Source organism: Branchiostoma lanceolatum, chromosome 3 (assembly GCF_035083965.1).
Source record: "Branchiostoma lanceolatum isolate klBraLanc5 chromosome 3, klBraLanc5.hap2, whole genome shotgun sequence".
In the NCBI taxonomy this organism is placed as follows: Eukaryota; Metazoa; Chordata; class Leptocardii; order Amphioxiformes; family Branchiostomatidae; genus Branchiostoma; species Branchiostoma lanceolatum.
Window position 1 is genome coordinate 11,125,511 of NC_089724.1, and position 13,020 is coordinate 11,138,530.

At 43.1% G+C, this 13,020-nt stretch overlaps 3 protein-coding genes across 3 annotated transcripts; all 3 read right to left on the bottom strand.

The window, feature by feature from the left end:
• Positions 1-34: 34 nt before the first annotated feature.
• Positions 35-4,130, bottom strand: LOC136430220 (serine/threonine-protein phosphatase 6 regulatory ankyrin repeat subunit A-like). Its single transcript, XM_066420629.1, has 2 exons — positions 3,683-4,130; positions 35-2,078 (listed from the first exon to the last, which is right to left on the bottom strand). The coding sequence occupies exons 1-2, from the start codon at positions 4,007-4,009 to the stop codon at positions 810-812; spliced, it is 1,596 nt and encodes a 531-aa protein (XP_066276726.1). The 5' UTR covers positions 4,010-4,130; the 3' UTR covers positions 35-809.
• Positions 4,131-4,733: 603 nt separating this feature from the next.
• LOC136430221 (CD151 antigen-like) lies at positions 4,734-8,104 on the bottom strand. The gene is made up of 7 exons (XM_066420630.1): positions 7,865-8,104; positions 6,816-7,004; positions 6,509-6,583; positions 6,173-6,280; positions 5,795-5,983; positions 5,554-5,637; positions 4,734-5,344 (listed from the first exon to the last, which is right to left on the bottom strand). Exons 1-7 carry the CDS (start codon positions 7,961-7,963, stop codon positions 5,300-5,302), a joined length of 789 nt encoding a protein of 262 aa, XP_066276727.1. The 5' UTR covers positions 7,964-8,104; the 3' UTR covers positions 4,734-5,299.
• A 1,164-nt stretch (positions 8,105-9,268) lies between these two features.
• On the bottom strand, positions 9,269-12,852 carry LOC136430222 (leucine-rich repeat-containing protein 1-like). The gene is made up of 2 exons (XM_066420632.1): positions 12,040-12,852; positions 9,269-11,148 (listed from the first exon to the last, which is right to left on the bottom strand). Exons 1-2 carry the CDS (start codon positions 12,085-12,087, stop codon positions 9,838-9,840), a joined length of 1,359 nt encoding a protein of 452 aa, XP_066276729.1. The 5' UTR covers positions 12,088-12,852; the 3' UTR covers positions 9,269-9,837.
• Positions 12,853-13,020: the final 168 nt, after the last annotated feature.

The window sequence follows — 13,020 nt, forward strand, 5'->3', positions numbered from 1 at the left end:
TATACTGTCTGCTAATAGCAATAAAAACTTCAACTTCAACATACAATATCAACTTTATTTGCCATGGGCACAATAAACATACAGCATTAGAGAAGGTTAAGAAAATTAAAGATGATATATCCACTACTCTATTATCAAGTGCACACTGTGCATAGCCTCATTGGAATCATCTAACAATTACTTTGGACAAGTTATTCCTGGACATTCCCTTCTCCCTCCTTCAATCAATCAATCTTTAATATCCCTCCCGTTTTGTTGGCTACAAGTACACACAAGAAAACATTACATACTACACTGTTAAAAGGCAGATGTTTTTACATCCAGTCTGCTGATAGCAAGGGTTTTCAACTAAACCTTGCCAAAATAAAATAAAAATTCTTTAAAACTTTTAAAACATAAAATGGCAACTTTATTTCCCGTTGGCACAATAAACACTAGAAAAGCTTAGAATAAAATCAAAGAGGATACATCTGCTTATCTTCACAAATACCATCATCAAGTGCGCACTGCGCATGGCCCTATCATCGGAACCAATCGACAATTCCCTTTGGCACAGACTGCCGCATTGTCAATCTTGGAAAGAAAAGATGTCTTCCATTCAAGTCACCATTTATAAACATCTATCCGCACAAACAGTCCTCACTGGTTTTAAATCACCGAATAACAATTGTTCTGAAGCTAGATACGATGATATATGATTAAATGAATCCTTTGTGCTTTGATTATTGTGAGGACAATACATCACATAACATCTACTAGTGCAGTTCGACACCATCAATGACTTTTTGAATCTTGAATAGGGGAAGACTCTAATCTTCCAGTCCCTTGTAGATGTATTCTGTGGCCTCCGGAAAGTTGCAGTCCTTTGCAACCTCGTAAGGTGTTTTTCCCTCCTTGTTTTTCAGACTGGGGTCAGCACCACTCTCCACTAAGGTCTGCACGATATGTGTCTCGTCCCAACCTGCGTAGGCGCATTTAGCAGCCAGGTGAAGAGGTGTGTCCCCACTCGCATTCTTCGCGTTCACGCTGCAACCTTTCTCAATCAGCTCTTGGACGGCTTCGTCTGCGTTTCTGCGTGCGGCGGCATGCAGCGCTGTGTCCCCCACAGCATTACTGGTGTTGGCGTCCACCCCTTGCTGTAGCAGCATCTGTACAAGGTCCTTGGCATCTCTTCGTGCTGCCATATGCAAGAGGGAGTCGTCCGTGTCACTAGTAATCTGCAGGTCCGCGTTGGAGTTGAGCAATGTTTGAAAGGCGGCACTGGCCTGCGTCTGCATAGTCAACAACAGCGATGTCTCCCCTTCATCGTTCTTTGCGTTAATGTCGATGCCGTGGCTGATAAGAGCCTTGAAAACTTCGGTGTTAGCATTTTCCCGTGCTGCAAAGTGGAGGGCTGTGTTTCCCTTTGCATCGACTGAGTTCGCTTCTGCACCAGCATCCACTAAAAGTGAGATAGTTTCTGCAGAGTTTGAACCAGAAGCAACATGCAGGGGGGTCTGTTCTTGCTCATCCTTGGCATTCACATCTGCTCCGGCGGCCAGCAGAGTTTTCACCAACGGGGCAGGTTGTCTCGATTTGGCAGCCCAGTGCAGAGGAGTCAGTCCCATGTCATCAGGAACGTTAGGATCGACTTTGTAATCTCGAACCAAAGTTTCTACTGCCGAAACGCGGTCAAACAGAATTGCTCGGATCAGAGGAGTGGCTTCGTTCTTGTTCTGGGCGTTAACGTCAGCGCCGGCTTCCTTCAACATCGGCAGCAGTTTGTCAGCATGATCCGAGCGCATGGCCCAATGCAGGGGAGTGCGGCCATTGTTGTCAGCCAAGTTTGGGTCGGCGCCGTACTCCTTCAGAAGCACCTCCACTGTCAGCACCGGCCCGGCGTCTTGGATAGCTGCCACCAGCGGCGTGTACCCCCACGTGTCCTGCGCATTGACGGTCGCCCCGTACTTGAGCAGCATCCGCAGTCGCTTCTGTTCGTGGACACGGCGGACAGCATGGTGCAGCGGTGACTGCTGGCAGCAGTCTGACAGGTGGACATCCGCCCCAAAGTCTCTCAGGAGAGCCTCTACTACTGGAACCTGCGGAAAAATTAATCACAGAACTTGGTCAGAAATCATGGCTAGCCCATGGTTTGATTTAGTATCCTAACTTATGTTGACCATATTTCTTTTTCCTGCATCAGGTATGCAGACATTCTTTCAATGTCTGTAATGTTTCTTTCTTCACTTGTTTATACTAGCACCAAATGGTTTGGAACTTGTCTCCAGGCCAGTATAATGTACATGCAACAGCTAAACATTCCAGGCAGTTACGATTTAGGGTAGGAGGAGCTATCAATGTTGAGGGTGTACACTGGTAGATGACATGTACATTTGTACACTTCATAGGTTTTTCCTCAATCAAAGCAAGGATAAAATCTCCTTGATCAAAGCTCTACTAGTACCTAAACATATCATTATACACCATTTCAACATATCAATACACATGTAATATACTCCAACAGAAAAAGCCCCTACACAAGTTAGTTGCAGTGAGTTCTTTATGGCCCTTATGAATATGTAACATGAAATGTGTCATCATGGTAGCGCTCAGCTCATGTGACTCACTCACTGGTCACCAGACTTACACATCCACCCCACAAGACAAGGCAAATGTGACGCACTGATAAACAGAATCAGAATGGACTGCTCCAAGGTTAGGGATTCACCCCTAATACTGCGGAGGGATGGACTATATAATCAGCACAAATGTCCATTGCCGCCAACTTTTATTTTTCAATCATTGTGTTAGACTTGCGCCACAATCATTTGCAACATCTGCCTACCTGCAACATCTAGATGACACAAAATCTAAGTATCATCGGAGAGGGGAACAGTGACAACAGCCAAGCAGATGTTGGGAGGTAAAGTCGTCAGGTGTTCCTAGCTGCCCTGTTACAGATTGCCTCCATATTAGTGCAGTTAGTATGTATGTTTTACATTACAGAACCATGGTCTTATGCTACACGTCTATTAAGACAATGTATCTGTTTGATTATAGCATTCCACATCCGCCTATTTTCTAGCTCGTCTAGGGCAGGTTGGAAACGCTACGATTTTGCCTCCTAACATCTACTTGGACTCAGTTGGAGATGACGGCTGAACTGCACACACACACACACACGGAGTCCTGACTGTTTGTATAACATGTTGACAGCATCACGCCTAGCCGTGGCGACTAACGAAGGGTGTTTTTTGTTGTTGTTGTTGTTGTCCTTGTTTAACGTCTATTATATCGCTAGACGTGGTCTCTTGGTGCTGTGTTACGCTTGGTTCAGATACGAGGGTATTGTCTCTCTAGGTCTTTAACTCTTGGTCGCTTGTGCTTGCGTGCTGCTGGAAGTGTTTCTAGGAGAGCACATCGAGTCTGTGCGTGCTCTCAATGTACCGGGAGAGAGCTAAGTACATCTGCTTGTTGATTGTCTCAGGGAGGTTTTTGCTTGATATTACATATATTATAGTATATGTAATATCAAGCAAAAACACCCTTCGTTAGTCGCCACGGCTACATCACGCCCACAAAACACAGTTCTTTGGTTGACTAAAGGAGGTTCTATTTAACCTCCGACTGCCCGGCCTGAGTTGGTTGACCTAAGATGTCAGTGACCCAAATAATGTTTATAACGGTATGAGTGTCCGCCCACCTGGTCGTGCACGATCGCACGTATCAGCGGCGTGAAGCCGTCCCTGTCCCGGCAGAGCAGGTTCACCTTGGCCCCGGCCGTCACCAGCTCCCTGACGATTTCCTCGTGTCCCAGCTCGGCGGCGGTGCACAGGAAGGAGTCCTCCCATTCTAGGGAGGAGAGATCGCCCTCCCCATGCCGAGTCACCTTCCTGTGCAGGTCCACGTCAGGTTGTGTGCACAGTTTTCTCACCGCCTCGGCGTCACCTTGCAGAATCGCCGCCAGCAGTGACCGTTCCTCCTCCGTTACACCCTGCTGCGGAGTTTCTACTGCATCTAACCACGACATGTTTGACGAACAGACTCTGTTTCACGGCCAAGTCCATCAAAATTACTGCACGACTGATCTTAATGCCGATCTTACCTTATGCACATGCAGTGGCGGAAAATTCCAGACTGTGGATGACGCAATATGCCCCTGTTGGGCCAATAAAGAGGTTTTGGCGCTACGAAGTGCGGACAGCACTGTTACCAAATCATCTTTCAGGATTTATGATACAAATAAGATAGTCATATTTCACAATCATAGCCTTGCAGAAAACTCTTCAACCACCTTGCAAATATCAAATCTATAGATGTTATTATGCTATGTTAAAATATATATTCAGTGTCTCAGATATCCCTATTATTAGCCTCCATTACCGTAACCTTTGACTCAGCATAATGTTTCCACGGCATATTGTTATTCATGTACATTGTTTCCATGGAGGATGGGCTATTCCACTAACCATTTGTTCAAGGGGTTGGGAACTATCTTTATATTGGTTTGTGAGTGTGCGTTAAGTGGTGCGACTTCAACTAATGTGTCCAATCATGATCATAGATCGGGCAGTGTGTCACCACAGTGTACTGTGAGTTGCATTTGTATTGAAACGATGTTTTTTTAAATGAAAACTTATCAATTGTGTGTGGGGTTTTTTTGGGGGGGGGGGGGGTCTGATTCCTCGTAAAATCGTACAGGAGAGCCTATTTCTGTTTCGTCTTTCTCACTCACCCAAAGTCGAAAGAGTTAGTCAATTTATTGACAGTCAATTTATTGCTTATACAAAATTAATTTTTTATATTTTTATATTTGCTCATCTAATGCTGCTGCAGTACAGACATACAGATACCAGTTTTGTGTTACATTGATGTGCAAAACTAACCGCATGAAAAAAAAACATGCATATTACAAAATACAGTATTATGCTTGCTAACTTCAATGGGAACCTAAGCTATTTCTTGATCGACGCCCGATTTCAATTTCGGACTGCCTCACAAATTGACAATCTAGAATCTTGGCTACAATGCATATAACGTTACATGTATATAAGTACAAGTAAAATTATTTGTGATATACAGATTTATGTGCCATCGATTTGAAGAATAACCCCGTTACCGCTGTTGTTGACGTGTACACATGTCGGTTTTGCGTAAAGTTAGCAACCCGGTTACGTATCAATGCACAATGCGACGGTCTGTAGTTTAATGGCAAAACCATCATTCAGCCTTTCATGTGTTGCTGGTCACATTTTTTACTAAATTCAATAAACCATTGCTACTACTAATACTTATACTACTAAATTGATGATGATGACTACTAAAGATGTCGGAGTGTGCTGAGCGTCACAAGGAGGATCATCAGCTATAAGAGAGAGAAAAATGATTTTGATTTAATCATGCGGCTGTCATGGGTAATGATTAGATACACAGTACGTATACAACGCAACTAACGTGTGACTCTAGTTTTGCTTTCCGAAACAACAAAAAAGGCACTTAATTTGTCATAACTGTTTGTTCTTCTACTCCACGATGAAAACAATCGCGAATCAAATAAAATACATGTGTGCGCACCTCAATAAGACTGACCACAGTTGCCACAATCCCCTTCTTTTTAACGTGTTCGAAAAACACGTTTTGTACGTCATCTTGGCATCCCTGATGAACGAAAATGAAACAAAAATCAGAAATCTTTTGCCGAAAATTATGAAATTATGACAACATTGTTATATCATATTATATGCACACAAGAACACGAAGAAAGTTATAAGGACATGCACAGTTTGATTATTTGACTAGAACGAAATTTATCAACCTTTTCATTCAGGAACTGGTTCGGCACGTCAAACTGACACTGGCGGGCTTCTCCTGTGTCGTCATCCACACTGCAGCAGCTCTGCGGCACCTGCGCAGTTGGGCGGACCTCTGTCTGGTTCAGGTACCACATGCTCGTCCTCCAGGCAAGGTAACCGGCCGTGCTGTTACCGACTCCACAGCACCGCAGCTGGAGTCAGGACGGGAAGATATCTGTCAGAGTTATCTCTTGTCAAAGTGTTTATGTAAGTCTCAGCAAGGACGTTATATAGGATAATATGTCCTTGGTCTCAGCGAAGGCGATGTTAATCACTAGGGAGACAAAACTTTTCAGATAACTGATGTCGGACCAAGACTAGACGGATCGTATGTGTCTCACCTTCTCCTGTGTTCTGTCCCACGCAAAAGTCACGCCTTCTTCTCCCGGCTGTCCGTACTGCAGCTCCAGAGACATTCTAAGTCTGTCGGCAAGTGTGCCGTCAACCTGCTCCAAAGAGTTAGGTATGGATATAGAAACGCACGTCGTCTTTAGCAGTCATTTTCCTTTCTTACATCTCAGTGCTAAATTCAACTTGAGACATTCCTGCTATGCAACAGAATCAAATAGTTGAGGATGAGAATTGTAGCAGGCATCATATAAAGCATAACGTTACCTGCACAGCAATCAATTACAATTACATTTGTAGTTGCAATACAAAACAAATGACTTTGTTACCTCGTTCTTTGATATGAACAGTACGATTCCCGAAGCCAGTCCCAGGAAAGTGATGACAACAAGAAGACCTAGGAACTGTTGAAATGGATGGAACGTAACGTCAATAAGCCAGGATGATGACAGGAACAAAATTCTTAGAACAGCGGTGCACAAAGCCCAGAAAGATCTGCTTCATTACGTATACTGTACCAAAATCTTTTGAAGGGGATAGGGTGGAGGACGACAGTGCTTGTGACGGTGGATAAAATATCAGGTATATAGGTATAGCTATCAAAGCTCTGTTCTGCCTCGAGTCTTTTCTGCTCACCGGTTTCTTGCAGCCGCTCCTTGCACAGATGGCACAGACGTCCACCACACATATAACCAGGGCACTTCCCCCAGCCGCGATCATAACGGACACACCCAGGCTGTACAGCGGGCTGCCGAGCAGGGGTGCGAAGAAGAACCCGTTCTGAAGAGTCGAGAACCCATAGCCGAGCAGAACACACGAGCCGATCTGGAGAGAAGTTAGACACGGCGAAAAGAAACTTGAAGTTGAAACATCCGGCAGACAGTTGAAAATCGAGATTGTTAAACAACATGATATCCAGGTGATAAACATCTTCTGCCTTTCAATGATATTGTAGGGTATGAACGGTGGAAAGGAATAGAACCTAGAAGATACTGAATATGCCTCAGACTCAAGGAACTTTAGAATTGTCCGCTCCAACATCTGCTTGGAGATAAGGTCTGGTCAGCTCCCCTCCTGTGGAACAGGGATTAGCTCAACCACTGCCAGTAATCGACCGTGAAATCTGTCAGGATGGGGGTCGGACGCAAAAACCATGGACAGGAATATGAAATGAAGAAGTAGGCGAAAGTTTGATATTCGATCACATATTGTCATACCGCCGATATCAGTTTCGCCATAGCTTCAGCTTCCTCAGTTCATCAAAATTTTGAAAATATACAGGAAAACGTCGCACTGTACTAGTACCTCCTGTACCCGAGATATCATGAAAAATGTGACATTCGTGAAAGAAAAAGAAAAAGATAGACACCAGTTTAATTCGTGTTTTTCTTGTTTGCCCCACACCAAAGAGCATGTTAGACCGCCCGTCATCCCTTACGGAAACCTTAATTGGTTCCGCGTGACAACCATGTGAGACTACACTCATACATATACACAAAAGATGGGGCAGACAAACTTTGACTTCAACAAACCAGAATGGTAGGCATCTAAAATCAAAGTTTCTTTTGACAGTTTTCTTAAGAATATTAGTCAGGTGACATGTAGCGAACATCCATATCTGCACAGCCGCATGGAATTTGAAAGAAGCAAGGAACGTCTTTGATTAATAGAAGTTAGCTTCTCACCAGTATGAGGAAGAGGCATCCCACCACAGACCGGTTCTTCCCGTGCTCGTCCTGCACACTTATGTCGGTGTATCCGTCAAAGTAGGAAGAACGAAACATTCTGACCCCTTTCGTGAAGAAAATAAGGTTTTCTGTTGGGTCCCCAGACGCGAATCCGGCTACTTCAGTAGGATTCCGTGCTGGTAGCGAAGCCAACGCGCAGTTCTTGCATGGCCAGTATCTGGGTTGTGCGGAACAGCGTCCTCTGACGTTTTCGATAGGCTCGACAAGACCACTCAAGTGTGAGTCATGACAAATGCGCATGGCGAATGAATTACTAAAGTGAGGTTTTCAAGTAGCCTATCGATCGCCCAGTTTCTCGTGCCTGGAAAAGGAAATATCTGAAACTGTGAAATATTTCCTTTTACATCAATTGACGACTTTTTGACTATGGATTAATCATCCAGAGCAGAGATAGGACCCCCCCCCCATAAAGAATCAATGGTGGACTAAACCACAGGATTGCAATGTGAAAGGTTTACATTGGACGAAGAACTGTAGAAGCAACAGAGTAAGTTTATTTGGAATCAGTTTAGCCAGACCATAAGCTCTCAGAGAGGGGGTGCGAAAAAGTTGACAAAATGTCAATTTCGTAGTAGCCAATACGGTTAAGAAACATTTAGAAAATAAAACTCAAACTATGTTTCTCTGTTCTACTAGTATATGATAGTCGTAAAAGTGAACAGTCAGATAATATTTCTTTGTAATCAACAGATTACAGTCATAAAGTCAATGCAATTGCCATTCGTTTATTCATGGAAGCAATAAAACTTCAATGCGCTTTTATATTGTATTCTTCGTCACAGTAACATATCTATATAGTCAGCGAAAACGAGAACCTATGTTATACGCGGATAACTAGGCTCAGAGAGAGGCAGTCGCACACAACGGAGATGAACTATAGGCTGGCTCCGGCCCACATGGCCAGGAAGAGGTTTATTATCCCACAAGTATCCTTAGGAACAAATTTGTCACTTATCATTAACGCCATTAGTCAACGATTAAAAGACATCTATACTCAAACATTCTCAGCCGAAATCCACAACGATAACAGGGATAAATCTTACAGCAACAAACTCCGAACTTACCGTCTGTTTAAGTCATTGTATAAAGAAGAATAGTATTTATCCATTAGCAACATCAAACACAGAGTGGCTACTACTAAACTCAGGGTTAGCTGTCACAGATTACATGTCGAAACAGGAAGGCACAACCGCACGCCTCTACAACATAGACTTTGTCAACATTGTAATTTAAATCAAGTAGAAGATGAGCAACATTTCGTCCTAGATTGTAAATTATACGATAACGAAAGAAGTGTACTTTTTAACCTTATCAAAGAAAAATTCCCATATGTCGAACATCTAAATGCAACAGACAAATTCATATCTTTATTACGCCTGGATAATCCTTGTATAAGAAATATTGTCTGTTCATACATTTACACATGTACAAAGAAGCGAGAAGAAGTCGACTCTACTGGACTAGCTTAGTTTAATAACACGTTTGTCTACTCTATATGTTTACAGCTTGTATTGTTGTATTTATGTTAGACGACCTGTACTTAGCCCCTTGGGGCATTAATGGGCAATAAAGGTATTTCATTCATTCATTATCACAGGGATTGTGCCCTAACTCATCCCATATGTGTCTTCCCCCCATATTTGGTGAGAGCTGATCACCACACAAATAATGGAGTGACATACACATTTTCCACTATGCAATGGCATTATACTGTCACGGCTGTGAATTCTGAGTTCCTCTCAGGAAATGCCACAGACAGAATAACCAAGCTAACTTTTCATTCTCTAGTTGAAATCGATATTCTATATCATACATGTACATTTCAACGACAACTTTTTCAGCCAGTTTAAAGTCAGGACGTTACAGAATTCCTTATATCACTCATAGACTGGTGAACAGAAGAACGTGTCTCATACGACACCGATGTGTGAAGCTACCAATGGATTTCCCTCCGATAACAGATAAACAAGTTCCAGTAGTTCAAAGCTATCAGGCAGATGTTCGATTTGGTTGCCTCTAAAACTGAGAATCTTCAAGCTTTTCAACTGGGAAATGTTGTCCGGAAGGCGCGATATTTTATTGCCGTTTATGGCAAACGTGTGCAGATTTCTGAGGTTGAGAATGCCGTCAGAAAGTTCTTGGATTGCATTGTAGCATAACATCAGACAACGGAGCTCTGTTAAGTTCCACAGTGTCTCGGGTACGGTGACGAGAAGGTTTCTTCTCAAGAGTAAGACTGTCATGTTCTTGAATTTGTCGACATCGCCTGGGATTTCATCTATGTTGTTATTGTCCAACAGGAGGGCCGCCAACTTTGTCAATTGTAGCAGTACTTTGGGGAATCGTTTTAAGTTGTTGTTTCTGAGATTCAGAAGACGTAGCTTTGTGAGATGTTTCAGTTCTTCTGGCAACTCCTGTAGGCGGTTGTTGGCGAGGTAGAGTTCTTCCAGATTTATCAATTTCCCCAGTTGTTTTGGAAGACGTTCTATGATATTCATGTCGAGGTCCAGAACCTTCAGGTTTCCCAGGCGGTCTATTTTAGCGGGCAGATCACGTATGATATTATTGTCCAAGCAAAGTATTTCCAAATCGCGGACCGAGAGGACAAAGTTGGGGAAAAACCTGAACTTGTCCTTGGGGTCTTCCTTTGGGTCCATAGACAATAGTAACGCCTTTAACCCGTTGCAGTCCGGCGGATAGAAAAGTACTGTGACCAGACGCTGGCCGATCATATTGGCGTGTGTGATGGGTGTGATTTGTGAGACCCATTTGACGTAAGATATTTGTGAGGAAACATTTCGCTTTTCCTTGTTCCTGTTTGATGTTTTGTGAAGACAATATAGTCTTGTTGGTTTTAGGAATGATATGGGGACAGCAAATTTGACTGACGGTTCACAGTTCCGATGGTCATCATCCGTCTTCTGTGTATCTTCCACAGTAACGGTACCACTGTCGTCATCTGTGTCGTCTTTCTCTGATTGTTCGGCTGGCACGATCCTGATGATTTCTTCGGTTGTCGACTCCTGACGAGCGTAGAACGTGCCGTGTGGAAAGGTGTACTCCACGTCATCTATCCGTGTGGCTCTGATCTCCTCGTCAACATCTATGTTGGTTCTCGCCCAACAGGAGTCCCTCGGGAAGACCACTCCCCGAACACCCTCGGGCCCCGCTGTGCCGCTTGACAGACGAGTTATCAAGGGTTTGTCTTCCAACTGCATCATCTGTGAATGAATCAAAGGTATTACCAGATATGTATTTCTGAGATGAAGGAAGACATACATGTAGACAACACCATTCCCATTGTAAAAGAAAATCCATTGAAATACCTATTAGTTCACTACTAGTATTTACCTAAGGCTATCTGTGACGGTGATATCAAGGACAAACCCCCCCTCCCAATCTTAACCGTCGATTTGTATGACTGGGAGGGCAGTTAAAACCAGTCGGGACCGCAGGTGCGGTTAGCAGAGTCATCAATAATGGCTAATCAAGCGGCAACGTAGAACCGCCTCCCTTCTATTGCCTGCGCGGAATACTAGTACATGGATCACAGTAACAGTGATCACGACCATGATCTGCATACTAGGACTTGGTTATTATTGTCCAGGGTTATTTCAACCAACAAAAGGAACATCAAGAAAAATGCATTTGATACGAAATGAATTTGATGATGAATTTGACATCTTATTTTTTCAGTTAGAGACTCAAAGTTTATTAGAGAAATTCCATTCTGAGTACCTGAGGGCTAATATTCCCGAACAAGTTAACAGTTACGATAACACATTAATTCAATATTTACACTCGATTACATTGAAATCAATTACTGTATTTTACACAGTAAACTTCTCTATGCCCTGGTCACGTTTTCGTCGCTTTGGATCGTTACCTTGGAGTTGTCACACTGCGTCCACAATACGACTGAACAAAATACACCACAGCGATTTCAAACAAGAAGTGAAACGAACGACTAACACACGTAGACATGTTGATAAGTGCCCAACAAAGCGTCTATAAGTCGTGAAGACAATTTCAGCATGAATGGATTTCAAAAGATAGCGAAATTGGTTTTTCTGTTGTGTTCAAATACAAAACCGACAGCAAAGTTCCCGTACCTTCTCTGTCGGATCCGCGGTCACTAATTTATTCACAGATGGCTCCATTTCTCCCCTTGCTTGAAGTAACAGTCTTCAATGTGCTGATACAATGTGCTGTGAATCGTACAGAATCAAAAGAGGTCCTCGTGTGTTCCTTTTCCTACACCGCTGTATGTGTGACACCCACCTTGGACATACGTTCATTCAACCAGATAATTACGTCACTCGTTACCAGGCAACGGGGAGGGAAAATTCCATCGCGCAATGGAAAAATCCATGAATGGGCATGAATGGGCGGGAACTCACAGAGCTATTAATTGGAGCCACTCGTGGATGCCTCTCTATTAATGACTCTGCATGCAGTTTACGTTCAAGGACAAATTGATCAAGTTTGGGTCTCATTACGCAGAACAATATCGATGCATATGTGTAAGAAGATATCAGTGAAGGCCATTTCAAGCAGACAATTTGCACATTTTCAATTTGGCAAAGGCGCATGTCACTTTACGCTCTCCGTGCTAGCGTTATACTTACATTTCTCGATTATGAGCGTTATACTTACATTTCTCGTTTATGATGTTATGCTATATACAATCTTGATCAAATGCAACCTACGGTCTTATCGATTTGCAAATTCCATTAAAAATCGTCCATTTGCAATATATTTCCATGGTGAAAATGGCCAATACCCAGGTTTACTGCACCCCTTTAGTGTATCTTACGTACATGACGCTGCGTTTGATGTACGACACGATCAGTCAGAGGCTAATCGTGTTGTAGCACAGTTATCGAATGATTGTGGTGAGATGCACATGATAGTGTACCTTTCCAAACCTTAACATGATAAAGAACCATTTACTGACGTGGTGTAGTGAGCCAATTGAAGAACTACCATAAAGTTACGAAATACAGGGTCGACCGGCTTTCAAGTAATCTTCAATAAACGCATCATTTTCCTAGCTGCACTTTACGTAGATTGCATCGTAATGGTCAAGTAAA

Coding starts and splice junctions, on each gene's coding strand:
- LOC136430220 (XM_066420629.1), bottom strand. CDS start 4,009: ATGTCGTGGTTAGATGCAGTAGAAACTCCGCAGCAGGGTGTAACGGAG. Junction 2,079..3,682: donor GTGCGATCGTGCACGACCAG/GTGGGCGGACAC, acceptor ATTTTTCCGCAG/GTTCCAGTAGTAGAGGCTCT.
- LOC136430221 (XM_066420630.1), bottom strand. CDS start 7,963: ATGTTTCGTTCTTCCTACTTTGACGGATACACCGACATAAGTGTGCAG. Junction 6,584..6,815: donor GGAGCGGCTGCAAGAAACCG/GTGAGCAGAAAA, acceptor CCATTTCAACAG/TTCCTAGGTCTTCTTGTTGT. Junction 6,281..6,508: donor TGTTCATATCAAAGAACGAG/GTAACAAAGTCA, acceptor AACTCTTTGGAG/CAGGTTGACGGCACACTTGC.
- LOC136430222 (XM_066420632.1), bottom strand. CDS start 12,087: ATGGAGCCATCTGTGAATAAATTAGTGACCGCGGATCCGACAGAGAAG. Junction 11,149..12,039: donor CCGCGGATCCGACAGAGAAG/GTACGGGAACTT, acceptor ATTCATTCACAG/ATGATGCAGTTGGAAGACAA.